Here is a 27,883-nt window from a genome sequence, read left to right as displayed (position 1 = left end):
GAGGAGTGCTTCTCGCACAAAAATTCAATAAACCTTTTTAACCAAGCTTGGAAGAGTTTACACAGCTCTCTCAGTTCTGTTTATTTCATTAAGCCATGCTGACCCTAGTAACAAAGCTGTTGTCTCAGTACCAGAGACTTCAGCTAACTAGATTATCTGTTTCTCTGAAAAAGATATATTTTCAAATGTCATGTTGAAGGGTTGAGTTGTTGTGTGACTTTCCCTGTCTATCTTAAATCACAATTGAGCTCAAAGTCTTCACTTGGACAAAACTCTAGTCCAGAGTGTTTTAGATTCATGCACTCTTCAGAGCTTTTTATGCTCTTTCTTTCACAATTCAGTGTTGGTTATGTAGGCACAGAAGGTTTTGGAGAAGCAGATAATGCATTTATTTTTCAAGAGCTAGGAACTTTCATCCATCTGTCTGTTAGGAGGCCCTGCTACAGTTAGTCAAATTCAGAGATGGGATTCAAACTGGGTATTTTTATTCATAGGAAAATGTCCTTATTGCCAGTTTGGGATTTGCCAAATTAGGCAGAGGGAACACACTTACTGATACCAAGATTCTACCACATTTGCCAGAACCTATAAATCAGTTTGCCCATGTTCTGACCTGTTAAGCAATGTTAATTAAAAAATCAACAACAATGTTCTTTAACCAACTTTAAGATGTAGGTGGGTGCAGAAAAAAATTAACCACCAATTCTTTGGTGCTTTTATGGGTAAAAAGGTGTGGCTCTTTTGGATGAAAATAGCCCAAAGAGGAAGGAAATTACAAGTAGTCCCAATAGTGTTGTCTAGAATGTGAAAGAAGGGGCGCAAAACAGATCATATCACTGCTGCATTTTTAGGCCTGGCCTCTGGAACCATCTTAAACACACACACACACACACACACACACACACACACACAAAAGTAAGAAAGAAAATAACAGATACATGTTTTTAAAACTAAAAAATTATTACACTCTTACCTTTATTTGCACCATTGGTGAGCTGGTGCTGCCATAAAGCATAATAAAGGTATTTGTGACTTGACATTTACTTCCATTTTAAAATAGCAATGACTGTTTGTTTCAGAGTTTTGCTTTCCTGTATCTGCCACTTTTTGGAATTTCAAGTATGTTGTTTTTTTATTTTATGATACAGGTCTTATGGAATGGTATCTGAGTGATTACTCTAGCTTGTACCAGCTATATAGTACTATATTTTGCTTAGGAGTATTCTGTGACAAGCCCACTAGAATGATCATCGAAAGAAACCACACATATTTATTATTTTTTTGGCAGATGCGTCTTTAGAGGGAATATGATTATCATTCTTCTCACTGTTTTCTCTAATTCTTTTCAATAGGTGGTTAGGGTATAATAATACAGCATGTGAATGCACTGGGCTATCTATAAAAGTAGTTGAGCAGTCTAAGCCTGCCAGATTTAAAAGTTTTGTCACTTGTGCTAATAAAGAACAGACACCATCCTGGTCCCATGACACAGACATCTTTCTATATAACACATTGATCATGTACTGAAAAAGACTAAGGAAATCTAACAAAGTATACCATGCAGAAGAACAGCTAAATGCAGTAGCACCAAAGGTCTCTCTCCCAGATACTAATCCTTTCAAAAAGGAAACATTGCCAATGTAGCCTCTCAATCTCAGAACAATCTGTTCTTCTTTCCCACCTACAGGGATTTAGAAAATTTTGTAGGCGCAATAAAGGTTCCAAGAGATCCTTCCCTGCTGCTCAGGCCAATTATTTGACTATAATTAGTAGGGTAAAGTCAAAACTGAAGATGTCCAAACTTTCAGAAACAAACAAGAAGGTTTCAGGCACCACTACAAATTACATTTGATTTGTAGCAAATAATTCTGTAGGATGGAAAATAGGGATACATCGGGTATGTCTAAACTGAAGTTAGACACCTGTGGCTGGCCCATGGCAGCTGACTTGGGCTCAGACTAAAGGGCTGTTTAGTTGTGCTATAGACATTTGGGCTCAGGCTGGAGTGTACCAGAGCTTGGGCTGCACCCTGAGCCCAAAATGTCTACATTGCAATTAAACAGCCCCTTAGCTGGAGCCCTGCAAGCGTGAGTTAGCTGGCACAGGCCAGCGTGAGGGTATGTCTACACTACGAAATTAGGTCAAATTAATAGAAGCCGGTTTTATAGAAATCGGTTGTATACAGCCGATTGTGTGTGTCCCCACATAAAATGCTCTAAGTGCTTTAGTTGGTGGACCGCGTCCACAGTACCGAGGCTAGCGTCGACTTCCGGAGCATTGCACTGTGGGTAGCTATCCCACAGTTCCCGCAGTCTCCGCCGCCCATTGGAATTCTGGGTTGAGATCCCAATGCCCGGATGATGCAAAACAGTGTAGCGGGAGGTTCTGGGTACATGTCGTCAGGCCCCTCCCCCTCCATCAGAGCAACGGCAGATAATAGATTCGCGCCTTTTTACCTGGGTTACCGGTGCAGACAACATACCACGGCAAGCATGGAGCCCGCTCAGCTCACCGTCACCATATGTCATCTGGGTGCCGGCAGACGTGGGACTGCATTGCTACACAGCAGCAGCAGCTAACTGCCTTTTGGCGGTAGACGGTGCAGCATGACTGGTAGCCTTCATCGGCGGTCTGGGTGCTGGCAGCTGTGGGGCTGGCAGCCGTAGGGCTGCATTGCAGCAGCCCCTTGCCTTTTGCCTTTTGGCAGTAGATGGTGTATTACGACTGGTAACCGTCCTATTACAAGTTGGATCATCGCACAGCCCTCCCCAGAAACCTTTTGCAAAGGCTTTGGGAGTACATGAAGGAGAGCTTTCTGGAGATGTCCCTGGAGGATTTCCACTCCATCCCCATACATGTTAACAGACTTTTCCAGTAGCTGTACTGGCCACGATTGCCAGGGCAAATTAATCATTAAACACGCTTGCTTTTAAACCATGTGTAATATTTACAAAGGTACACTCACCAGAGGTCTCCTGTGTGCCCTGAGGGTCTTGGGTGAGTTCGGGGGTTACTGGTTCCAGGTCCAGGGTGACAAACATATCCTGGCTGTTGGGGAAACTGGTTTCTCCGCTTCCTTGCTGCTGTGATCTACCTACATTACCTCCATCCTCATCTTCCTCGTTCCCCGAACCCTCTTCCCTGTGTGTTTCTCCATTGACGGAGTCATAGCACACGGTTGGGGTAGTGGTGGCTGCACCCCCTAGAATGGCATGCAGTTCTGCGTAGAAGCGGCAAGTTTGCGGCTCTGCCCCGGACCTTCCATTTGCTTCTCTGGCTTGTGGTAGGCTTGCCGTAGCTCCTTAATTTTCACGCGGCACTGCTGTGTGTCCCTGTTATGGCCTCTGTCCTTCATGGCCTTGGAGACCTTTTCTAATACTTTGCCATTTCTTTTACTGCTACGGAGTTCAGCTAGCACTGATTCATCTCCCCGTATGGCGAGCAGATCCCGTACCTCCCGTTCGGTCCATGCTGGAGCTCTTTTGCGATCCTGGGACTCCATCACGGTTACCTGCGCTGATGAGCTCTGCGTGGTTTCCTGTGCTCTCCACGCTGGGCAAACAGGAAATGAAATTCAAATGTTCCCGGGTCTTTTCCTGTCTACCTGGTCAGTGCATCTGAGTTGAGAGTGCTGTCCAGAGCGGTCACAATGAAGCACTGTGGGATAGCTCCCGGAGGCCAATAACGTCGAATTCCGTCCACACTACCCCAATTCTGACCCGCAAAGGCCGATTTTATCGCTAATCCCTCGTCGAAGGTGGTGTAAAGAAACCGGTTTAAAGGGCCCTTTAAAAGAAAGGGTCGAAAGAAAGGGCTTCGTCGTGTGAACGTGTCCAGGCTTAATTCGATTTAACGCTGCTAAAGTCGACCTAAACCCGTAGTGTAGACCAGGCCCGAGTGTCTAATTGCAGTGTAGACATAATGTAAACATAGAAAACAATGGGTATCACCTGAATCAGGCCAGAAAGTAGAGCTAGAAAGTTTCAGTTCCCCTCCCCTATTTACAGGGCTAATTTTCCAGACAGAACTGAGTTGCACAAGATGCAAGGATGAAACAAGACCGTGTCATCTATAAAACACAAGTTTTTATTATTTGCAACAAGGGAGAAAAACATGCGGAATTGTGGCAGAAATAAAAACTATTACTTTTCTTAATATAATCAGAAGCAGGAATGCACGAAGATACTTTTCTTCCATACCTTAAAATGTACATGCAGATTAAATGCATACTTCTGTGTGACCAGGACATGGAAGATTGAAATAAATTGCATCCAAATCTCAATTCAAATCCTAAAACTGGTCCACAGAAGGAGACATCTGCTAAGAAGAAGGAAGGTCCTTTGTCTTGCTTTCCCTGTTGATTTCCATCTAGAGCAGATTGAATATTAATGAAAATGGTTTAACGCATTTCAGGCTTTTTTGGAATAAATCATTTAACACATATTTTTAGAATTATTTATCCAGCTCTACACATACTCATAGATATTCTTTGAGGCTATCCCCTTATTGCAAGGTAAGAAAAATGTGCATGTTTTCCTATGCTGAAGCAAAGGAAGTGAGGAGTTACATTCAATAAAAGGGAGGAAAATATATGAGGGTGTTGTGTTTATATTGTGAGCTCATAATTTAGCGCCTGAGACTGTTAAAACAATGGAAATTGAGTGCTTTCAGTACCTTGTATGTTTGGGCCTCTCAGCTATGAACTTCTTTGGGCAGGGACCGTGCCTTCTTCAGTATCAGATGCAGCTCCAAGCACATGGTCTGACCTTAGCAAAGAGCCAATACAAATTAATCAGCATATGTATCCCTAGCTTTAAACTGTCAGTATAACAAATTGTCCGTATTTCCCTTTAAATAAACATAATTGCTATTCTCAGAATAAAAATTAATCTGTTTTTATTCCTCAGGGAATTACGCCACATATCACTTTAACACCTTTTGGAAGTACCACTTTCCAGAGCAAGTAACAAAATCATGACATAAAGTGATGTGGGGGGAAGAAGAAAGAGATTTGTAATATTTGCCAATGACCAAATTCGAGGGCAGTAAACAAGCATTCCAATTTTCTATCATCTATTTTTTTAAATAGTGTGTGTGTGTGTGTGTGTGTAATACATGAGTGAGTTTTAAGGTTAAGCATTTTTAGAACACAGGTGGTGTCATAGTGGGACAAATTTTTCACTGATTAGTTACTTTAGCATTCCAAATAATAGCTTAGTTGTTTGTGTGTGGTTCTTGTTTCTTTGTTGTTTTTTTGTTGTGGTTGGAGGACTCACTTTAATTTAAAATCTTCATCTAAGAGCCTCTAAAATGCAGGAAATTATGCCTGTTTTACCAATTTTTCTATGAGAAGGGTGCCACATCTCTTCCCTCAAATTAAATTTGCCTTGCTTACCCCTTCTGTCTGTTGAGCAATTAGCCTTCTAAAGGGGGGATGGAACAGTGGCTAGGATTTAAGATGAAAACACCAAGAAAGGATGGTCCTGGGAAGTACAGTAGTACTGAGAGTGATTAAATAAAGTAACCAAATTAAATTTTTGGATACATATCATAAAACATTTCCTAATAGTAAGATATTTCAGACTATGGAGGACAGTGTTGTCTAATGAATATAGTATTAGACTAGGCCTCAGAAACCTGGGTTCTACACCCTGGTGGCCTCCTGTGTGACCTTGGACAAATCATTTCACTGCTCTGTGCCTCTGTTTCCCCACCTGTAAAATGGGGATAATGATACATCAACACCTTGTGGTTTACTGATTAAAAGTGCTATATAAAAGCTAAGTGTTAAAAAAATAATGATATGGAATAGTTTAAGGGAACTGGTAGAAGATCGATTTTAAAACAATTAAACATAGTTCCTTCCATACAAACAGTGTTTTTACACTGCACTTACAGGGACACAGACTTAATAAGAGGCAGATAGCATTGGGTTAACCCATGAGGCGCCCTAAAAGTGATCACAAGTAGGTTGTACTTGATGCACTGGAGAAGGGGGAGCTAGATGCATGGTCTTGACTGATGTGGGAATTAAACTGGCGTATCTGAGTTCAGAAGTGAACCAGTGGCGTGCGTCTTTTAATGGACTTTGGGTCAAGTGTTTACGTCTCACCTGATATTTTTTAAAACTGTGAGTCAATCACAAATACGTTGTCTTTCAGATGTGATATGATGAATTTTGTTTTAGTCTGGCAGGCAGTATCTTCAGCCACTTATTGTGGGAATTTGAGTTTCTTAGAATTTAGAAAAATGGAAACATTTCTGCAACAGTCAGCTATTTAAAGATAATGTAGTGATTGTTTTGATGGCAAAAGTACATTAATCCTTCTTTGGAAGAGGCACAAAACCAAGGTCCTGACCACTGTCATTAAGTCCCCTTGCACTAGGGATTTAACAATTTTGACAAAGTTGAGCCAAATTCTGCCATTGATTTTAGTAGGATTATATAGATATAACCGAAGGCAGAATTTGGCCTGTGATATCCTGGCCTAATTCCAAACTAGGTAATTACATTCTGCCTAACTAATTCCTGCTGCAGTTTTAGTTCAGTCTTCACTATTCTTCCTTTCCTCCCTTGCTTTTCATTTTTCACTCAGGAGGTGACTGTACTTCCTTGGTGCGTCAACATGAAGTGATCTCTTGCTGTAGTTTCTATAGCATTGTTTATGACTTGTATTACAGTAGTACCCCAAATATGCTATATAATTAAACACTATCTGACTCACACACACAGTCCTTGTCTTGAAGATCTGACAGACTAATCAGTTAGTTACATTTATAAATTATTTTGGGATTCTTTATAATGGAAGGGGCTAATATAGTAGTATAGTATTAGTTAGACACCTGCAGACATGGAAGCCACCACATCAAAGTGTGACCGTGCCTTAGTGGGTCACAGCTGAGAAAACCAGATTCAGGAAAAACCCCTGAGAAATAGGGCAGACTCACCCACAAACTGGTGGTTATTCTATCATAAGATATACCAAGCCAGTAACAAAAGTAAACTTCTGTCTCACCACACTGGTTAACAAGAAGTTAAAGTCTCCTTAGGCGTTTCAGCCCTTGCTTCACCACCCAGACACTGGACTCTATGATGAGTGGTTACTGAAAACCAATTTCATCACATATGGGGTCCTCTAATCTCAAGAGATGAGCCACATAGCAAGGTCAGTATATAATTCAGATCATACCCAATAATCACATTTTGCCAATTCTTTAATGTCTAAAGGTTTATTTATAAGAGAAAAGAAAGAGGAAAGAGATAAAGTGGTCAAAGAAATCAAATACATACAATCATTGCAGACAGGGATTTCCCCCCCACCCGAATTTCCCCAACACTGCCCCCCGCACCCACCCGCCAAGTTTTGTCAATTAGTTACATGCAATGCAATTTAGTTATTGTTTGGACATTTGAATTGAAATTGAAACATTAATACATACTTTAAAAGCGTATAAAGTGTTTGATAAAATACCTGTATCTGAAAAAGTATAATAGATTTGAAAAGTATGAACATAGACTAGCTTCCTTATACAGCTTTTGTTTTTATGACGATGTCAGTTCATTCATTTTGGTGATGTTGGCCAAATTATGATTTGTAAGCAAAGTCTAAATGAACTCTCCCTGACAGCTAGTGATGAGCTGGGGGCTGGGGGGAAAGGCTTCAGGACCAGACTCTATTTACAGTCACACCTAATCTACCTAGGTATCCAGCAAATAGAGCTGTGTTGCCCAAGTGATAGATTTTGGCTGGGGTTGGGTTACAAATCACTTGAATGCAGGGGAGGGAGGCAGGAATGAAATGTTGTTGTTCTTACTGTATGAGTAAAGGGCAGTGGAACTGTACTTAGCAGAGTTCTTGGATCACGTTTGTAGCAGTGATATTACAGACTGCTGGCTTGTAAAGTTTCTGATAACTTCCAAAAGATTTGAAGGTCCTCAGTCCATAGTCAGTATGCTCCTTTTAGTGTAAGTCTAGAGATCAGAGCAGGAAAGAGTCAAAATGGAGATGCTTCCAAGGTCTTTTATATGTTCTCCAATGTAAAGGGAATTTCACTGTTCAAAACAAAGATCTCAGCCTTAGTTTGTGAAAAATTAAGATGGAGTCCAGAGTCACATGAGCAAGTCACATGCCCTTACATGGCTAAGAAACCAATTGTCGTGTCACAGGGCACCAACATCCCACCTAAAATCTACGTCGGTAATGAAGCGCTGGATAACGTGGATCGCTTCTGCTCTCTTGGCTCAACTCTAACCCGCTCACTTAGCCTGGATCGAGAACTCGATGCCAGAATCTACAAAGCCTCTGTCACCTTTGGCAAACTTACCTCACGTGTCTGGAACAACAAGCTGCTGGCCCTGAATATCAGGCTGGTGGCCTCGGTCCCCTCCCTCACGGCTGTGAAAGCTGGGTCACAGGAGTGGAGACTGAACAGCTTCCAATCTCAGAAAAATCCTTGGAGTCACTTGGGACCAACAGATCATCAATAATGAGATCCTAGAGAGAACCAGCCTACAGTCTGTGCAGACTACGCTGGGCGCTCGCAGGCTTCGCTGGCTGGGACGCGTGGAATGGGTCCCTCCAAGCCTCTAGATCATCTGCTGAAGGCACTGCTGTACGGCCAACTCAAGACCTGCCTGCGACGCAGAGGAAGGCCAAAGCTCTGGTACTGCAACAAGGTCAGGCAAGGTCTCAAGAAATTCAGCATCCCCCTGACAACTGGGAGAGCCCCGCCCACAGCCGCTCGGTCGGGAGAAGCCACATCAAGGCTGGTGCAGTCGTCGCGGAGAGCCATCAGGAAGCAGAGTGTGCTCCAAGCTCCATCCGACGAGTGGAGCTGTAGCCGCTGTGGGAAGGTTTGCCGCTCGTGCATTGGGCTCTTCTCCCACACCATTGACGGACTGGCTTCGTCGTGTTTCCTTTCCTCTGTCAAGATGTTGGATGGCCGGTAGTGCGCCGACCCCTGACGCCGTGTGACTGTGGAGGGAGGGCACAGGGAGGTCCCGATAGTGAGTTCTCAACAGGCTGCAGAGGGAGGTGAGCCTGGGATTGTGGAACCTGCAGGTCCAGCAGGGTCTGCAGCATCTGTGTGTGCTGCCTGAGAAGCCCCATTGTGTCTTGGTGCCTCCCACTCTCCGTTTCCTGCGGGGACTCCCGGGCCTTTCTCCTCTGCATTCTCCGCTTCTCCAGGCTGTCCTCCGTGTTCATCCTCCAGGCCCTGTGCTCGCGGCTGGTAGGGTCTCACTGAACATGTCATCCCGAGTCCTCTTCTTTCTCCTCCTCATCTGGCTTGAGCGTTCCACGGGTGTGGAGGGGCAGACCCTGAAGGCCGCAATGGCAGCAGCTGAAGAGAAAACACACAGAGGTAGCATTGCCAGCGTGATCACTACAGAAAATGAAACTTAAGATGCCGAACTCACTCCCCTAAAGCTTTAAGCACTACAGTCTCACTTCTGCTTGGGATTTCCAGTCACAGCACGAGCCCTGGTGAGTACGGCCCACCAAGAGCTGGGGAAATGAGGCGGGAATTGCTCAGTTGCATGATTGCAGCGGTGTTGGGAAATAGCACTGAATACTGGCACTGTTTCCCTCAGGCATTGGTGGTTTCAGCTGTTATCTCACTCCTGAAGGCCACAAAGGCAGAGAGAGCACAGCTGATTCTTTCCTGGGTGTCTGGCTGGTGAGTCTTGCCCACATGCTCAGGGTTTAGCTGATCGCCATATTTGGGGTTGGGAAGGAATTTTCCTCCAGGGCAGATTGGCAGAGGCTCTGGGGGGGTTTCATCTTCTTCTGCAGTGTGGGGCACGGGTCACTTGCTGGAGGATTCTCTGCACCTTGAAGTCTTTAAACCACGATTTGAGGACATCAATAACTCAGACATGGGTCAGGGGGTTGTTACAGGAGTGGGTGGGTGAGATTCTGTGGCCTGCGTTGTGCAGGAGGTCAGACTAGATGATCATAATGGTCCCTTCTGATCTTAAAGTCTATGACTCTATGACTCATAGGAGCAGCCATTACCCATAATCTGGCTATGGTGTCCATGGGAAGGCTCACAGGGCGGGGACAAACTTTTTCGATAGCCCATTGTGAGAGTTAAGTGTCCTTTAATGGGCCATCAACTTGAATGGTCCATTCTCAATGTGGTGGCTAGACTGGATGTAAACTACCTTTGTCTGTTCCCTAGGAACAAACACATTTTAAATACTGGTACATAGTCAATGTTCATAACTTTAGATACAAAGATGACATATGCACACAAATAGGATAATTATATTTGATAGATTGTAACTTTTCCATTGATACCTTACATGACATACTTTGTATAACATGTGTTGCAGCAGTTATCTAACAGTGGCAATATCAATGATATCAATGATTATCATACAGAATCACTCAAGGGTCAAACTTTATGGGACAATTTATCAAATCATGGTAGCATCAAATAGTATTTATTTTGTTTATATCTAGTGTTTATGGCTGTTTACTTATTAAATTGGAGCATATTTTAAAGGTCATTGCCATTAAATTGCTTCCTTCCTTTCTTAAGTATGGTCATGAAGAACAGACACGAAATAAGAAAACATAACCAAAATATATAGCATCAAATGTGGAGAACTATATCCCAAAAAATACAGAGATTATGAAAGCAAGAGATGAACATATACATCACTGAAAGAAAAGTGCATGCACACAGAAAGTACTGCAAAATAATTCATTAAACAAATAATTACTAATCAAACTAAAACTACCGCTAGATATACTAATAGCTTGTCATGGGGATTTATATTATCCTAGAAATACCCTTTTCAAATTCTTTGAAGAATGCCGAGCTCTGCTTCTCTAATCTTTCTTTTAATTTCAAGAAAGGGGAGTTTCATTTAAGACTCTGGGGACAGTCTTCAACTGGTATAAATTAGCATGGGCTCATTGAAATCAGTGAAGCTATGACAATTTACACTTCCTCAGGTTCTGCCTCTCTAACTGTTCAGGATGCCTTGGCTTTTTCCCTATTCTTAAATTATTTTCTTTCTTACACTTGTGTCATTGTGGCCATGTGTCATTGTGGCCATTGTGGCCATGTGTGGGCAGTCTAAGGATGACACATCACTCTGTGCTCTTTGTAAGCATCCCCACATGGACCAAACTGAGGAGATAATTGGTTAAGGACTGGATGTTAAAAAAATTAACAAGGTGCTTCATCTCATTAGCTGGAAGAAATTAAAAGAGAGAAAGGAAGGCTAGGAGTTCAGAGAGGTGAGAGTTTCTCAGGTGGTTTTTGGGGGATAAGGTAAAAAGTCTTGTGCTATGGGAAACTAGCACTTAATAGCATGTTGTAAATAAGACATGTAGTAAAAAGAAGAACAGGAGGACTTGTGGCACCTTAGAGACTAACAAATTTATTAGAGCATAAGCTTTCGTGGACTACAGCCCACTTCTTCGGATGCATATGTAGTGTTAAACTTGCTATCGGAGTGTGTGAGGACTGTTTACTAAGGGAGTGCAAGGGAAGAGAGCCCCACCCCTTACAGGCCAGTATAAATGTGTGCAATTCTACAGACATCTTCCTGAAAATATAGGATCAAGCTCTTTTTTTTCTTTGCAGCTACAGAATAGATTTATTAAGGAATTAAGATATATGCTCCATACATAAATAAAGTATAAGTCAGCTTTCACCCATTTATCTGTAACTGCTGAGAAATTCATTCTATAACTTCAGGGATTTCAGAGGTCATGAATAGGAAAGATAGTGCATGTATCTGCCGTGCTCTTAATTACTCTGTTTTTTTTACTGAGCTTTATTCTCTTGACTCCTTTAGTGTGACTGAGCCATCTGGATGTGATATGGTTTATTATTTCTTCGGGACTATGCTAACAAGGCTCTCTCTCTCTCTCTGTGTGTGTGTGTGTGTGTGTGTGTGTGTCTTTTGTGACTGTAAACTTATTGTTATGGTAGTTAGTGAGATTCTCCACAGGTATGACATTTCTGTCCCAAAGTGAATGCAAATTTATGGGGAATAATATAGAGAACCTGCAGACACAATGTATTGTTTCCAGTGCTTAATTTGTAATGAATGTTGCTGGTGCTCAAGCAATTATTTTATATTCATAACTGATGCAGCAAGCCTAGAGGTGCCAGGTCTATGAACTGCCAAACTTACAGGTGCCGAGGCTCAGCCCTGGCAAGCCTGGGCACAAATTAAGCACTGGCTGTTTGATATACTCAGCGTACAATGCCTCATGCACATATTCATAGCTTTCACTAAAAGTCTTATTAACTCAAACCGCCAGAAACTCTTCATCTGGAGGGAACTTTTGCTTTCCCTCGCCCTAATGCACCCACACACCTTGCATGCAAATTTGGAGAGCAGGATAAATCTGACTAGGAACTGTTGGGCAGAGTTGTGGAGCGGTGATGAAGGAAGTTAGTGGTGGGAAGGAGCAGGGCTGGCGCTTCCATTTAGGTGACTTAGGTGGTCGCCTAGGGCACCAGGATTTTGAGGGGCAGCAATTCTACGGCGGGTCCTTCACTCGCTCCGGGACCTGCCGCCGAAGTGCCCCAAAGACCGGGAGCGCGGAAGGACCCCCCCGCCGCAGAATTGCCAATGACGACCGGGAGCGCAGAAGGACCCCCACCTAGGACGCCAAAAACCTTGGCACTGCTCCTGGGAAGGAGAAGGAAGTTGGGTCTATCTTTTAACTTAAGATTTATATGCTTTATGTTGACATTAAGGTCCTGTGGCATTTTTGTAAAAATGGGAGTTTGTCGTCAAGATTTCCCTTCTTTTCCCCATATTGTTGGGCAGTGTTGTTTTCCTGCTATTCTTTATCCCAGAGATGGCTCTGTGTCAGTTGTGCATACCGATCTAGTTTTGTAAAGTGCTTTTGAAATCCTTTGGGATGAAGAGCCATTTTATAAAGGGAAGATATTCTAAAGCATCCATCCTGTATTCTTGTTTACCTCTCAGGTGTATTTACAGTCCAGTAAGTTTCACAGCTGCACACTGAAGCCCTGAACACTGCTTTTGAGAACACTTTAAATGTTGAGGAGGCTATCCTTACTTAAATCTCAACGTCAAACAGGCTTTTTTCTTTCTCCTTTTCTTTTTGGGGGTAACTGAAGATTTTTTTTTGTTGGGGGTAACTGAAGATTGCTCCATAATGCCTCCTTTTCTCTTACCCATTTGTAAGCGATATGGTCATTGTCAGCTCATGAAAATAGATACTATTCATTCCTCTTAATGATCATTATTACTGTATATTAGCAAATGTTCTTTTTGGTTCCTTGTAGAAAATAGGTTTCTTCCTGGTGTTACTAAGTATGCGTGTCATCCTAGGCCAATTTGTTATTTCTACCAAGCCCTGCTGACAAACTATATTACTGATGGCCATACTTTTCTCATGAAAACAATGATTCACAGACTAACTCTGTGTGACAAACATTAATGGCGTTCTCTTGCCTGTTAATGCATGTGACCATTGTATAGTGAGCTATAGTACTACCACTTTTTTTTTTCATTTGTACACTCCCATTCGCTATGGACCAGTACACATCCAGTCAAAACATGAAAACAAGGATAGTGGCTCATAGAAGACACAATTTATTCAATAGGCCGTTCTCTCCCACTCCCTTCCACTACTAGGAAGAATAATTTAAAACATCAAAAGGGGAAAGGTGATGGTCATTCTCATCCCAAAATGGCTCAGAAGGCAATATTTAGTGAACTCTTAAATTGGAAGAAGGATTGGCAATCAGACAGGATCGTCCATTTCCCAGCCTACTTCCACATCCCAACCAAGGTTGTTTGAACCTGACAGCTTGGCTGCTGAGCAACCAGTCTTAACCAAGATGGAAAGTATATATTATTTTTGAGAAATATCCCAAGTGTCCAGTAATCCTTTCAGCCTATGCATAAAGGACTGGTTACTTGGCTGCTTTGTGTCACTCCAAAAGCACAACATAACCTTATGCTTGGCTTAATCGGGTAGTTAGGGATTCCCAAGTGTTTGCAGGAAGAGAGGCAGAGCCCAAATATCTCTGGCTGGTGGGATAGATTAACAGATTCCAAGAGCAGAAGAGACCATTGTGAACATTTAGTCTGATCTCTGGTATAATACAGACCTTAGAATTTTGCCAACGTAGTTCCTAGAGCATATCTTTTAGGGAAAAAAATCCAATCTTGATTTTAAAATAGTTAGTAAAGGAGAATCCACCACTACCCTTGATAAATTTTTTTCCAATTGTTAATTACCCTTAGTGTTAAAAATTTACGCCTTATTTCCAGTCTGAATTTGTCTAGCTTTAACTTCAAACTGTAGTGTGTTATACTGTATCTTTGTCTGCTAGATTGAAGAGCCCATTGTCATATACTTGTTCCCCATATGAGTGCTTATAGACTGTAATCCAGTTATTGCTTAACCTTCTCTTTGTTAAGCTAAATAGAGCTCTTTGAGTCTAGCAGTATGAGGCATTTTCCCCAATCTTTTAATCATTCTCATGGCTTTTCCAGGAGCCGTCTCCAATTTATCAATATCCTTCTTGAATTGGAACACCAGCACTGGACACAGTATTCCTGCAACAACCAGTGCCAAATACGGAGGTAAAATAACCTCTCTACTCATACAAAGACAAGAGCTGCCATACTGAGTCAGACCATGGTCCATCTTGTCCAGTATCCTGTTTCAGACAATGATCCATGCTTCAGGGGAAGGGGACAGAACAAGGCAATTATGGAGTGGCCCACCTGTCTTCAACTCCTGGCTTCTAACAATCAGAGATTTGGGGTTTCCCTGAGCATGGGAGCTCAATGCAAGTTGTCATTGATTAGTGTGTAATTCATGATCCTCCATGAATGTATACCATTTTTTTAACCCAGATATACATTTGGCCACCACAACATCCCATAGTAATGAGTTCCACTTGTTAGTTGTGTGGAAAAAGTATTTCCTCTTGTTTGTATTAAACCTGCTGCTTATTAACTTCATCAGGTGAACGGTGGTTTATGTATCATGGGAAAGGGTAAATAACACTTCTCTATTCACTTTTTCCACACCATTCATGATTTTATAGACCTCTATCATATCCCCCATTACTTGTTTTTTTCCCAAGCTGAATAGCCCTAATCTTTTTAGTCTCTACTCATATGGAAGCCATTCCATCCCCTTCATCATCTTTGTTGCCCTTCTCTGAAACCTTTCCAGTTCCACTATATCCTTTTTGGGATGGGGTGACCAGAAATGGGTACATTGTTCAAGGTGTGGGTACATCATGTATTTATATAGTGGCATTAAATTACTTTGTCAGATTTTTTTCTCTTGCCTAATAGTGCCTAACATACTGTTAGCTTTTTGACTGATGCAGTACATTGTAGAAGTTTCAGAGAACTATCCATGGTGATTCCAAGATCTTTCTTGAGTGGTAACAGCTAATATGAATAGTTGGGATTATTTTTCCAATGTGCATTACTTTGTGCTTTTCAACATTGAATTTCACCTGCCATCTTGTCACTGAGTTATGCAGTTTTGAAAGATCCCTCTGTGATTCCTCGCAATCTGCTTTGGATTTAACTATCTTCAATAAATTTGATTCATCTGCCAATTTTGCCACTTCCCTTTTCCAGATAATTAATGAATATGCTAAACAGCACAGGTCCAAGTACCATCCCTGGGGGGACCTTGCTGTTCACCTCTCTCCATTGTGAAAACTGACCACTCATTCTTACCCTTTGTTTCCTATTTTTCAACCAATTACTGATCCATGAGAGAACCGTCCCTCTTATCCCATGGCTATTTAGTTTCCTTTACTGAAATTAGGCTCACCAGCCTGTAATTGCCAGGATCTCCTCTGGAATCTTCTGTTTGTTTATGCATCTAACTATTGCATTCTCCTCATTGCTCAGGCTGTGGCCTAGAGGGGCACCCATGTTTAACTCATTATCCACCATACCCCAAATCTTTTTTAGAGTCACTATTTCCCAGGATAAAGTCCCCCATACTATAAGAATGACCTGCATTATTTATTCCTAGACATATATATTTACATTTAGCTGTATTAAAACACACATTGTTTGCTAATGCCCAGCTTGTGTAGCGATCCAGGTCTGCCTGTATCAGAGACCTGTCCTCCTCATTATTTATCATGCCTTCAATCTTTATGTATCTGCAGATTTTATCAGCAATTTTGTTTTTTTTTCTAGATCATTAATAAAAATGTTAAACAGCATAGGAACAAGAACTGATCTCTCCAGGATCCCACTAGAAACACACCTGCTTAGTGATCGTTCCCTTTTTACAATTAGACTTTGATGCCTATCAGTTAGCCAGTTTTTAACCCATTTAGTGTGTGCCTTGTTAATTTTATATCATTCCAGTTTTTTTAATTAAAATGTCATGCAGTACCAAGTCAAATGCCTTACAAAAGTCTAAGTATATTACTCCATTTCTATTACTTTTATCAAGCAAACTCGTCAAAAAAATCAAGTTAGTTTGACAGGATCTACTTTCCATAAACCCACGTGGACTGGCATTAGTTATATTACCCTCCTTTAATTTTTATTAATTGAGTTCTGTATCAACCGCTGCGTTATCTTACCTGGGATTGATGTCAGCCTGAGAGGCCTATAATTACCAAGGTCATCCAATTTATTCGTCTTAAATATTGGCACAGCATTAGTTTTCTTCCAGTCTTCTGGAACTTCTCCAGAGTTCCATGACTTCAGCATTAAAGATCCAATGAGCCCACCACCCAGCTCTTTTAAAACTCTTGAATGCAAGTTATCCGGACCTGCTGATTTAAAAGTTTCTACCTTTAGTAGCTGCTATTTAACATCCTCCTAAGATACTATTGGAATGGAAAGAATGTTGTCATTATCATATGACTACATCATCTGTTTTTTCTCCAAATACAGAACAGAATACTTACTGAACAATCCTACCTTTTCTGCATTATTAATTTTACCATTACCATCTAGTAATGAACCAATACCACTGTTAGGATTATTTTTGTTTTAATATACTTAAAATACTCCTCCTTATTGTCCATAGAGTTCTCTTTGTGTCCCTTTGCTTCCTTTATTGATTTTCTACAGTTCCTAGCTTCTGGTTTATATTCATTACTATCAACCTCCCCTTTCTTTCGTTATATATTGTTTTTACAGATGCCTTCATTTTCCCTCTAAGCCAGATCAGAAAGGAAATAATCAGCCAGCCTGTTTTTACAGTTCTCTCATTGATGCCATAAGCTTTTCACTGGCTACATGCAGCTTAGGTTTAAAAAAAACATGTTTAGTCTGCATTTGTTTGACATCCATTTGCAAAAATGTATTTTAGTTATTTTCTCTGTCTAGTCCTGCAAAGTGATAAGTGCTCTCTCTGATCTCAGAGGATAAGTCTCTGTTACTGTGCCACTGTCCAACAGCATTGCTCAGAAATAACCTGGATGGCATCATGGTGCTCTGTGTTAATCACCATAATACCACTTTCAGCTTTTTAGAGTGCTGGGATGATAGGCTTCCCGGCTCTGAGGCAACGTTCCCTGATCAGAAACACTACCACACTTTCTGCAAAATGGACACTATCTTCCTTTATTAAAGATGTATGCAGACCACTAATGGTGACTTTCATGGAATTTGGAAGCTCCATTCTGAAAACTCCTCTTCCTAGAGAGTCTTGTGGGCCCCAGGAAGCAAACTCCTTAAGTCAGTGTTTCCCAAACTTGTTCCGCCGCTTGTGCAGGGAAAGCCCCTGGTGGGCCGGGCCGGTTTGTTTACCTGCCCGTTTGCAGGTTCGGCCGATCGCAGCTCCCACTGGCCACAGTTCGCTGCTCCAGGTCAATGGGAGCTGCTGGAAGCAGCGTGGGCCGAGGAATGTACTGGACGCCTCTTCCAGCAGCTCCCATTGGCCTGGAGCAGCGAACCATGGCCAGTAGGAGTTGTGATCGGCCAGACCTGGGACTTTCCCTATACAAGCAGCATCCCAAGTTTGGGAAATACTGCCTTAAGTGAATGGACAGAAGCTTGTTCTTCTTCAGAGTGAATGGTTTTGAGGGAAGGCAACTGAGTCAGCCATTAAAGGAAGAAATCCCTCTTATGGAGTTTTCCCAGTGAATTCTTTGGGATCAGGATTTGGCCCAAAGGGAGTATAGAAAACAAGACCTGTATGGTGAGAGAGAGAGAGAGCTGAATTCTCTTGACTTCAGTGAGCCCAGGATTTCAACCCTAGTATCAAGGAATCAGAGTAGCAAGATCTGTAAAACAGAGGTAATCTTTGATTGATTTTGATCTTCACTGTAAACTATTTCAGATAAAATATGACTAGTAACTTGTAGGCATGTGTGGACCTCCCTCTGAGGGAGGCCATGTCTCTGCTGTTGTGGATCTGGAATGGCAGTCCAGACAAGGGAGAAGTTAGCTGTCTCTAGGGCTCAAATCTTCAGACATGGCAGAGCAGTGAGTATTCTAGGAGCCCAGGTCTGAGGCTCTTGCCCTCAGGCAGAGCAATCAGTAGTCTATGATCCCAAGCCCCCAAACAGGGTCGGGCACCAAACAGTCTATGGCTCAGGCAAGGGTGAGCACCAAACAGTCTAGCATCATAGTTGGGCAGATGGTAGAACAACACAGGCATCCTGGCTGAAGGTGGGGAGGCTGCAACCCCAGGGTGGCAGGGGGTAGGTAGATCCAGATCCACCCAACTCCACCGATTCCCAGCCCAGGGCCCTAGCAGTGGTGGAGTGTTCCACCATTGGGTCAGCAGGGATCTGCCTGCAACACTCTGACCTGTCTTCAGGCAGCAATGCAGCCTGACTACCATTAGCTGTCCCTGGATGGTTTGGGTGTTGTCACTACAGTTGCTAAATGGGGAGTCTTTGATTTTCTACTTACCCATCAACTAGCTGCATCTTCCATAGTTTGTTCAGATGCTGTTCAATGTGGTCCAAAGTCTGCATGGCAGGTCAAAACTGTTACGACAGCTAGTTGAATAAGTAATAATGTACTTTTTTGGAACAGTAGATGAGGTCCAGACACTACCATTCCCTGGCCAAATCCAGAGCCATGAGGTGGTCACATGTGGTCCATAGTGGTTTTTGCAATTTCAAGCATTGTTGAGGTATGCTATCTATAACCTGTCTGATGGGAAGTTCTGGCTAGTCTTCGGCGCATTTAAGTTCTGGTCCTAGGGCTATATATGGAGGTTCAATGTTTGCTAGTGCAGAAAGTAACAGTAGAAGTGTTGATTTTGATTTATCTGCTTATCCACAAGTTGGGTGTGACAGCTTCTTGTCCCCACTGGTGCACACTACTCTGCAACTGAGTACACCAGGGCTGATGTTCATAGCACCAGAGCAGTTGATTCCCAGCTAGTTCTTGCTAACTTTTGAATAATGATTATGTGAGTCTTACCTTTAAGACTACTTTTTTGAAGTTGTCATGAAAGATCAGTGTACAGTCAAGAATGAGACTGAGATATGTTGGCTTTGGGTCATAACACAGTTTCACCACAAAACTCAATAGAGACTACCGGTTGCTCACATTTGGTCTCATCTGCCACTTTTGGAAATATTCTCCTGTGATCTTAAGGTCAGATGTAGGAGTCACTTCAAGTTCTTTAAAGCTATGGGACTGAGTTGTGAGTGCCAAATCATCAGCAATTTTAAGGTGGAACAAACTCACAATGAAATGCTGTTGGTCAGTTCAACAAACACAAATATTTTTATTTGTGTCCAACCAACTGTGACTGGCGGCCCAGGGGATCCAGCTGAGATCACTGAATTAGGGTGAACTGCACAGAATGGGGCAGGCAATCCCCAAATCTGGTGGATATTCCAATACTTAGATTTACCTAGACAGCACAAAACAGTTTCTAGTATACCTCACTGGTTACTTAGAAGTCAACAACACAGTTCCCTTAAAGTAACCCAGTCTCAGGCCTCCACCTAGACACCCATGTCAAATATGAGGATTAATGAAAATCTTATTCATCATATAAAAAAGTTCTACCAATCCCAAAGGATCGGACACATTACCTCCCAGGTTAATGAATATTCCAGATTTTACCCAAATACACTTACAGCCAATTCTTATTAACTAAACTAAAATTTATTAAAAAAAGAAAAGAGGGAGCGTTGATTAAAAGATGTTTAATCAACGTCTGTATGTATATTGATTAAAAGATCAGTATACATACAGATCTGAGTATAATTCTTGAGATTCAAATTCATAGCAGAGATGGTGAGCTTTGTAGTTGCAAGGAGTTCTTTTATAATTTAGTCCATAGGTTATATCCAATGTCCAATATCCTATTCAGGGTGTTTCAGTTTAGGACTGGGATCTCAATCTTGTGACTCAAACTTCCCCCAATGAAGCTTAAGCAGAACTGAGATAAACAGGATCAGGACCCAAGGGTCTTTTATAAGTGTTCTAGCATCCACTTGACCATACAGTCCTGGGTAAACAATAGGCTTTTGATGTAACCTTCTGTTTCCTAAACACCACCAGTAATTAGTTACACAAATTAACATAGGGCAATCTACCCATTAGGCAGTCTATCATAAACTTCAAAGAGAAATATAGACAATTACATTATTTCACCCAAGATTAATCTAAATGTTAATATTCCCTGTTGATCTCCAAATTAATAGTTATAGTGACAGACAGGAACTGTCTGTTTACATGGCTAGCATCTAAGATATGCAAAATTAGTATAATCTCTAATTCTCTAACAATACAGGTTTGCGCTTTAAAGTTCTAGCCTATCTAGTATTGAATGGCCCTAATTAACATTCACATACTTTCTAACATGTCTTTGGGTCATTCAGCCTGAAAGCTGCTTAACCCTTTCAGTCAACGTGTTACACTTTGTATATGATTTGTTGCAATTATATAACAGTGATAGCAATAATGATTTGCATGATTATATTTTAATTGGACAACATTACATCAACCCAAAACAAAATATTTCATTTTAGTTTTCCCATTGGAAAAATGAAAATTTCCTGTGGAAGCTTTTGATATTGCAGATACATTTTCTGTCCAGCTCCTCCTCCCCCAAAACCCTACGTTCCAATGGAAAATTCAGCACTGGCTGTAATAGGAAATAAGTGACAACCAAAAAAGTTTATATTGTTCCTTTTAAGTTAAACAATACTGTTTAGAAGAAATCATTTTATTGGCTAGAGAATGTGTGATTGTAGAAGATGCTTGTTTATTTTACTGCCATAGTTTATTTTAGATTTTTTTTAAATTCATACCTTGAAGTTGAAAAAAAAATACTAGTCAGAGCATGTAGTAAAACTATGCTAATCTGCAAGAAATGTGACTTACTGTGCCCCCTTCCCGAAAAGAAAATCACTATTTCTATTTCCATTTACCCACATCCATAGGCTTGCAAAAGTGGCAAAATCATACATGTCAGTAAATGTTGAAGATCTTATGAAACACAGTATAACCATTTTACAGATGGGTAAATGGAAATATAGAGGCATGGAATAACAGCTGTTTAGCTTCACACAGCAATACATAAGAAATTAGGACTGAAAACAGAGTTAAAACATTGCATCCAGTTGAAACTGGAGGAGGCATTTAGGTAGAGAGAATGTAAGTATCTAATCAAAATAAAATGACATCTAAGAAAATAGAAAGAGGTCATTTAAAATAATTTGGTTCTAAAGTTTTCTGTATTGCTGAGCTTTCTGTAAATTTTTAGTAAAATAAGAGACCACAAATGACTTAATCAGATGTCCAAAGTCTATGGGGTTAAACCATACCCCATAGCAGTCACAAGGTACCTCCTCTGCTGTAAGAATGTTGAATCGGACTACTTTAAACCAAGTAATTTTGAACATGATTAATCTGAGTGATCTCATTAGTACCTTTTATTATGTAGCTTGTCACTACAAAGATAGAAAGTAAAAATAAGTGAAGATTCTGGCCTGCTTTGTTGGAAACAAGTTATACATGTTAGAAAACAAAATGATGAAAGATGCAATAAATATTTCACCTTTCAAAGATGGAAAAATTAAAACCCGTCCCTCAGTGACAAACTTGGCTGCACTGCCTTGATCAGAAAGAATTCACTGGAAAACAAGGTAAAACTGAGACATTGAAACAATTATTAAAGGCAAATGAACATGATAAAAGATAGTTGAGAAAGTCCAAAGACTTATCACTTAAAAAAGAAAAATTAATCTCTGTTTTGGACTCTTTCATGTACAAGTTATCATTGTGTTACTGTCTCATGTTTCAGGTAACTAACACTGAGCTGTGAGCATGATTTGATGGCAGCCTTTATAAACTGATCACAATAGGAATAGGACAATATAATGAAAGAAGTGCAAGGCATTTCCTGATGATGAAATGGTTGGCTAGCTGAAAGTGATATGTACCATTAATTACAGCCAGTCATTATTGCCATAGAAATTCTGTGAACTAAGATTATTGCTATTAACATTTCAGAAAGAGGGTTCTTTCTTTTTCTCTCTTTCCCTCCTCCACCCTAACGCTTTTCACTACAATAGAAAATTATTGATTAGCAATATCAGTCACAGAGGACCATATACTGCCCCTAATCTGCATGTAACTGCCATTGATAGGAACAGGATATCTGTAATGGTAAGCATTTACTAGGCTTCTTACTACACTGCAAAGTCATAGCTAAAATATCGTTCTCTAGTTGTACTTGGATCCTAGTACTTAGACCCATATCTAGCAAAGCACTTTAGCACAACCTCAACTTCCAGCATATGTGTAGTCCTATGGAATCAATAGGACTATGCTCATTCTTTAGTTTTTTGCTGGATCAAGTGTTCGGGTACCAAGATTATATGTAACTTATAATTCTTATAGATAGATTTCAGGGCTCGGCAACCTTTCAGAAGTGGTGTGAAGAGTCTTCATTTATTCACTCTAATTTAAGGTTTTGCGTGCCAGTAATACATTTTAATCTTTTGAGAAGGTCTCTTTTTCTATAAGTCTATAATATATAAGTAAACTACAGTTGTATGTAAAGTAAATAAGGTTTTAAAAATGTTTAAGAAGCTTCATTTAAAATTAAATTAAAATGCAGAACACTCCCTCCCCCCCCCCCGGACCGGTGGCCAGGACCTGGGCTGTGTGAGTGCCACTGAAAATCAGCCATAGGTTGCCTACCCCTGGATTAGATACTTTTGAGGATCACAATAAGTGGAGCAATAGAATTAAAATGAAACTTATTGTATTGCTTAAACAAGTGTTGCCAACTATTTTGGGGAAAGTTATAAGGTGTGGTTTTACAGTCCCTTAAATTTTGCTGCACTGTGTGTATCCCCTAAAATTCAGTGTGACTCTTTTCCAAAACTGTAAATCCTGAGTGGGAGAGAGTTTGCTGAAAACTCTTTCTAGGTTTGTCAATTTTGAGCTCAAGGAATTTGTTTTAACCTATCAAGCCCGAAAGAGTTTGGTTTACCATCTCTCTGGTCATCTGAGGCTTTGGATAAATGGTGTGGTGTTAGAATGGTGTTGGCCAGCAGGTTCATTCTAAACTGCTAGTGTAGGCAAAGGCAACTCTAACATGTGCTAATCTAATTATATTGAAGCCTAGGCTCCCGCACTAGCTTCGACTTGACCAGCTCAGTACATACTAAAGTCCACACTAGCATTTTAGAACATGGTGGGTAGCACCCTATAACATGCTACAGCACGTTTTAGTAAAGACGAACTCTGAGACTTTCTTCCCATTTAGTACTGCCTCTGCTGAGAACAAATCTGAGCTACCTTGTCTAAAAGGGCAAAGGCTGCTGGCTGGCTGGTGTGAGTGGACTTTGCCTTTTGGAATTGCATCTCTATATTGGGCTATCACAGTGGTTCTCACTAGCCAATGGGGGCTGCGGGAAGCGGCGCGGGACAAGGGATTTGCTGGCCACGGCTTCCCACAGCCCCCCATTGGCCTGGAGCGGCGAACCACAGCCAGTGGGAGCCAGGATCGGCCGAACCTGCGGACCCAGCAGGTAAACAAACCAGCCCAGCCCACCAGGGGCTTTCCCTTACAAGCGGTGGTCCCAGTTTGAGAACCACTGGGCTATCAGAACCCAGATCTATTAACTTGCTAGCATGCTGCAAAGCCCACCTATTTTCCAGGATTTTGGTGAAAGTGTGAGTTGAAGGCTGGAAGGTTCTACGTGCTCTATAGAGGTGGCTATTTTCTATGCAGATGGTTAATATTAAATTGTGTAATAAGGGCCTGCAGCACTGGATGGTTGCTTAGTAAATCTTGTACAAACTGAAATAAACAAGCAAGCCTGGGAGAAGCCTGTGTTTCCGAGCCTGTGATCTGGAGGTATCTTTGGGAGTGCCTGCAAGCCTCCAATTTAATATGTTCCTAGAAGATTTAAGGGAATACTGGGTTCAGGAGAGTGGCTGAGAGGATGAACTCCATTGGGATACTGCTAAATTATCCTTGAAAAAGATGATTTATCCTTGGGGCTTATAAAAATACTTTGACAGTAACCTATTTATTTTTGTTAGAACTGGACCAGGTTGTTCTGCAAGCATCTGCCATTTGGTGCAAGGCAATTTGTGTCAGAGCTACCTATATATCCATAGACCCACCAACAGGCCTTTATTAGTCACCCCGTGCCCTCCATTTTAAATTTCCCCAGTTGAACACATTTTTAAGGAACAAAAATGTAAGCTTTTTTCCTCCCACAGTGTGCCGCTTTAGATAAACTTGATTGCCAAGTTTTGTTGTCTTGGGAGACAATTAATTTTTCTTTGGTTTAATTGAGAAAATGAATAGATTCTCCAGTCCCTCAAGACTCCTTCCTACAAGCACACAAAGCCTTGGGACACGGAGATTTATCACAGGCTCGGGGAGAACACATATGGCAGCCCCTTACTGAAATGCTGGCTGGGCCTCGGTGGGTTTGTAACAACACCCAGAAGTTGGTTGACTTTCACCTGTTATCAGGTTTCATTCTACAAGTTTCATAGAAGTCAAATTAGAATTCTACAGAGAAAGCTGCTTGTGACCTTATTTTTAAATCATGACTGCATTTTATTGCTTTTCCACTGACTTGGCAGGTACTTTATTGACAGCAGTATACAAACTGGGGGAAATGTATAAGGATAGATAAAATATCCTCATACATAATTAGAATAAATGTTCTAGGTTATTTCTTATTGTCCATAAAACTTTGTGATGCTTTAACAAAAAGGTAAGGAAATAGGATATTTCATGTATTTCACAGAAAATAAAGTGAATGATGTGTAGGAAATAACATTGTACTCAGTGTGCCTTTTGCTAAATGTTGTCAAGTTTTATCTGTCCTTACTAAGAAAAAGGATCCTGATCCTGTGTGTGTGTGTGTGTGTGTAAGAAAGAGAATAAAACACATATGTGATTAAAATCTTAAACACAAATGTAACTTTTTTTAAAAAATAGCCTCAAATATCAGTGGGTGTTATTTGTGTCTATTATAATAATACTCATGGTAAAAATGTGCGTGGTATATTTCAAAACCAATCTGGTCTCTTTGCTTTCAGCTTGATGACTCACTAAACCAGATTCGAAAGCTACAGCGATCTCTGGATGAGCAGACAGAGGCAAATGACAACTTACAGATTCAGCTTAATCATTTGAAAAGCAGGTCAGTGCTTTACCCTTTTAATACTTTGAATCTGGGCTGGAATATTAATAGAGGAAGATTAAGTGAAGATGCACTTTCATTGATGATCTGTCACATTTTGCATCTGCCTAGTAACTGTTGCAATTGTTTGGTTCCCCCTACATTTCTGGTTCATCTGAATACATTCAAACTCCTACTGTAATTTGGTTTTTAATCAGTCTGGGTGAGAATGGATAAACACACAAAGAAATAGGTGCCGTGAATCAGGAAAACAACAGGATACTCTGGGCCCCATGCTGGGGGGCAGTATGCACCACCCAGTGGGAGTGCTTAGTGTATGACAGGCTCCACAGTGGAGTTTTTGACATGCTGAGTGGGAGTGCCTCCTGCGCTCCTCCTAAGTAGGATAAGAAACATGCTTCACTCTGGCCTTCCCGTCTTCCCACAGCTCTCCCCTCCCATTACAGTAAGTAGGGTTCTAGCTCTCATTGCCACGGATAAGTTACTCCACTCAGGATATGAAGGGACTGCAAGCGTGACTGATCCCTGCATGAGGGTGCATTGCGTGGTAGGGGAAAGTCTCCCTGTACCTCTCCTATACCCTTGTGTACCCACATGTGAGTCTGTGTGCATTTATGTAAGTGGTGAGCATTCGTGTAGGACTGGAAATAGTGAATAGTAAGAAAAAAATCAATCAAAACTGTTTCTAGTAGACTGTGACCCCAACAGTCTAGAATGGAACCTGCCATTCTTGCAAAGATTACAGGAGCATACTCAATATTTTCATTGTTTATTTCATTATCCCACAGCATAGATGATATCCAAAGAAAATGTACAACTGACCCGCTTTTTTTCTGGGGAAATATATGATGCTCCATTAATTGTCCGTTCTAAAGAGGCTACTTTAAAGTTTAGCTTTTTCTAGAAACACAAGGGTTGGTATAAATATGATGTCAAACTGAAGCTGGAACATTCAAATATGTATATATTGCACCACCTTTGTTTCCTCCCAAGACTGCAAAATATACATATTGTGAAAACACATCTAACCCACCTATATAATGCATTTATATTTATAAAGCATCTCACGTGAACTTGAATGCTTTTCTTGGTTGGCAGTGAACATTTGTTCCATATTATGCAAGAGCTGAGAAGCCAACTTACATTTCAGAAAGTAGTACTTTTTGAATATATTAAGATTTTCCCTTTTTTGTTGCTGCTGGTTAGCATGTTGGGGTTTAAGCATTACAGATGAAAGACAGATTATGGCTATTTGCTTGCTCACCCTAAACTAACTCTGAGCCTACCTTATGCCGTCACTTACACCTGTACAAAATGAGTGCAAAACACTAAATGTGTACTCACTCTACACTCAGATAAATGACATCCCAAGATGCAAAGTACTGGAGAATTAGGCTTACAAGTGATCAATCAGGGATTTTAGGATGCTAGTGTACTTTGGTAAATATAGTATTCAGTCATATTTTCTCATGATATATTTTAAAATATGCAAAGTTGGATATATTTTGAACCCACTCGTATGTCATGGGTTCAAGCTTTCCCCACAGAACCATGCTGCTTCAGGTCAGTCTTCCATTGAGAGTTTACTCCTTGCTGAAGTGAGTTAGAAACCACAACATTTTTAATCTTTTTCCTTCCTATCCTACCTTTGGATAAAAACAACCTCTAAGTGTCTGATCAGATTGTACCACTTAAAGTTACACTGAGGGTAAACTGTGGATAAAGAGACTGAGGAATGTATGTATAGGGGCTTTTGAGTTCTAAAGGTAACATAGGAGAGTACTAATGGTATATGTCACAGTTACGTGGCTAGCTGCACTTTTGTCCCCTTTCTGGTATCTGAGTGCACCTCCATACATGGCAGTCTTTGTGCCTTTACTCTTCTGGGGTAGAATTTCAGAATTTTCACACTCTTGGGATGTCCTACCCAGATCCAAGTCTATCTGTGCCAACTGCTTATCAACATGCCCGCCCAACTGTACAATTGGTTTTTTTCCCTGTGACCGGGGATATAGGGTAAAATCACAAAGAGACTTAAGTGTTGCAATGCTGACCACCTAACTTCTAAGTGCCTAGAAACAACACAGAAATCAACAAAGTCTGAATTAGATATAGGCTCCCTATACAGTGAATGGGGAGGAGATAAATACCTAAGAATGGAATCCACAAAAGCCAGCAAGCTAGACAGGGAGCTGCCTAAGCTAGCCAAAGACAGATGTAATGACTGGGGTGTATCCTAAGCCCTACTCCCTCATGGAGATAGATGACTAAG

At 41.1% G+C, this 27,883-nt stretch overlaps 1 protein-coding gene across 3 annotated transcripts in view; it reads left to right on the top strand.

Moving 5' to 3' along the window:
* Window positions 1-27,883, top strand: part of CCDC102B (coiled-coil domain containing 102B) — a 362,186-nt gene that overhangs the window by 252,047 nt on the left and 82,256 nt on the right. For all 3 annotated transcript variants that reach the window (XM_065585187.1, XM_005281488.4, XM_065585188.1), the window contains exon 8: window positions 25,508-25,611. In XM_065585187.1, coding sequence (XP_065441259.1) covers window positions 25,508-25,611 — 104 coding nt within the window. The remainder of the gene's footprint in view (window positions 1-25,507; window positions 25,612-27,883) is intronic.

The sequence above is a fragment of the Chrysemys picta genome, chromosome 2 (assembly GCF_011386835.1).
Source record: "Chrysemys picta bellii isolate R12L10 chromosome 2, ASM1138683v2, whole genome shotgun sequence".
Lineage (NCBI taxonomy): Eukaryota > Metazoa > Chordata > Testudines > Emydidae > Chrysemys > Chrysemys picta.
This window is presented reverse-complemented; position numbering and strand designations above follow the sequence as displayed.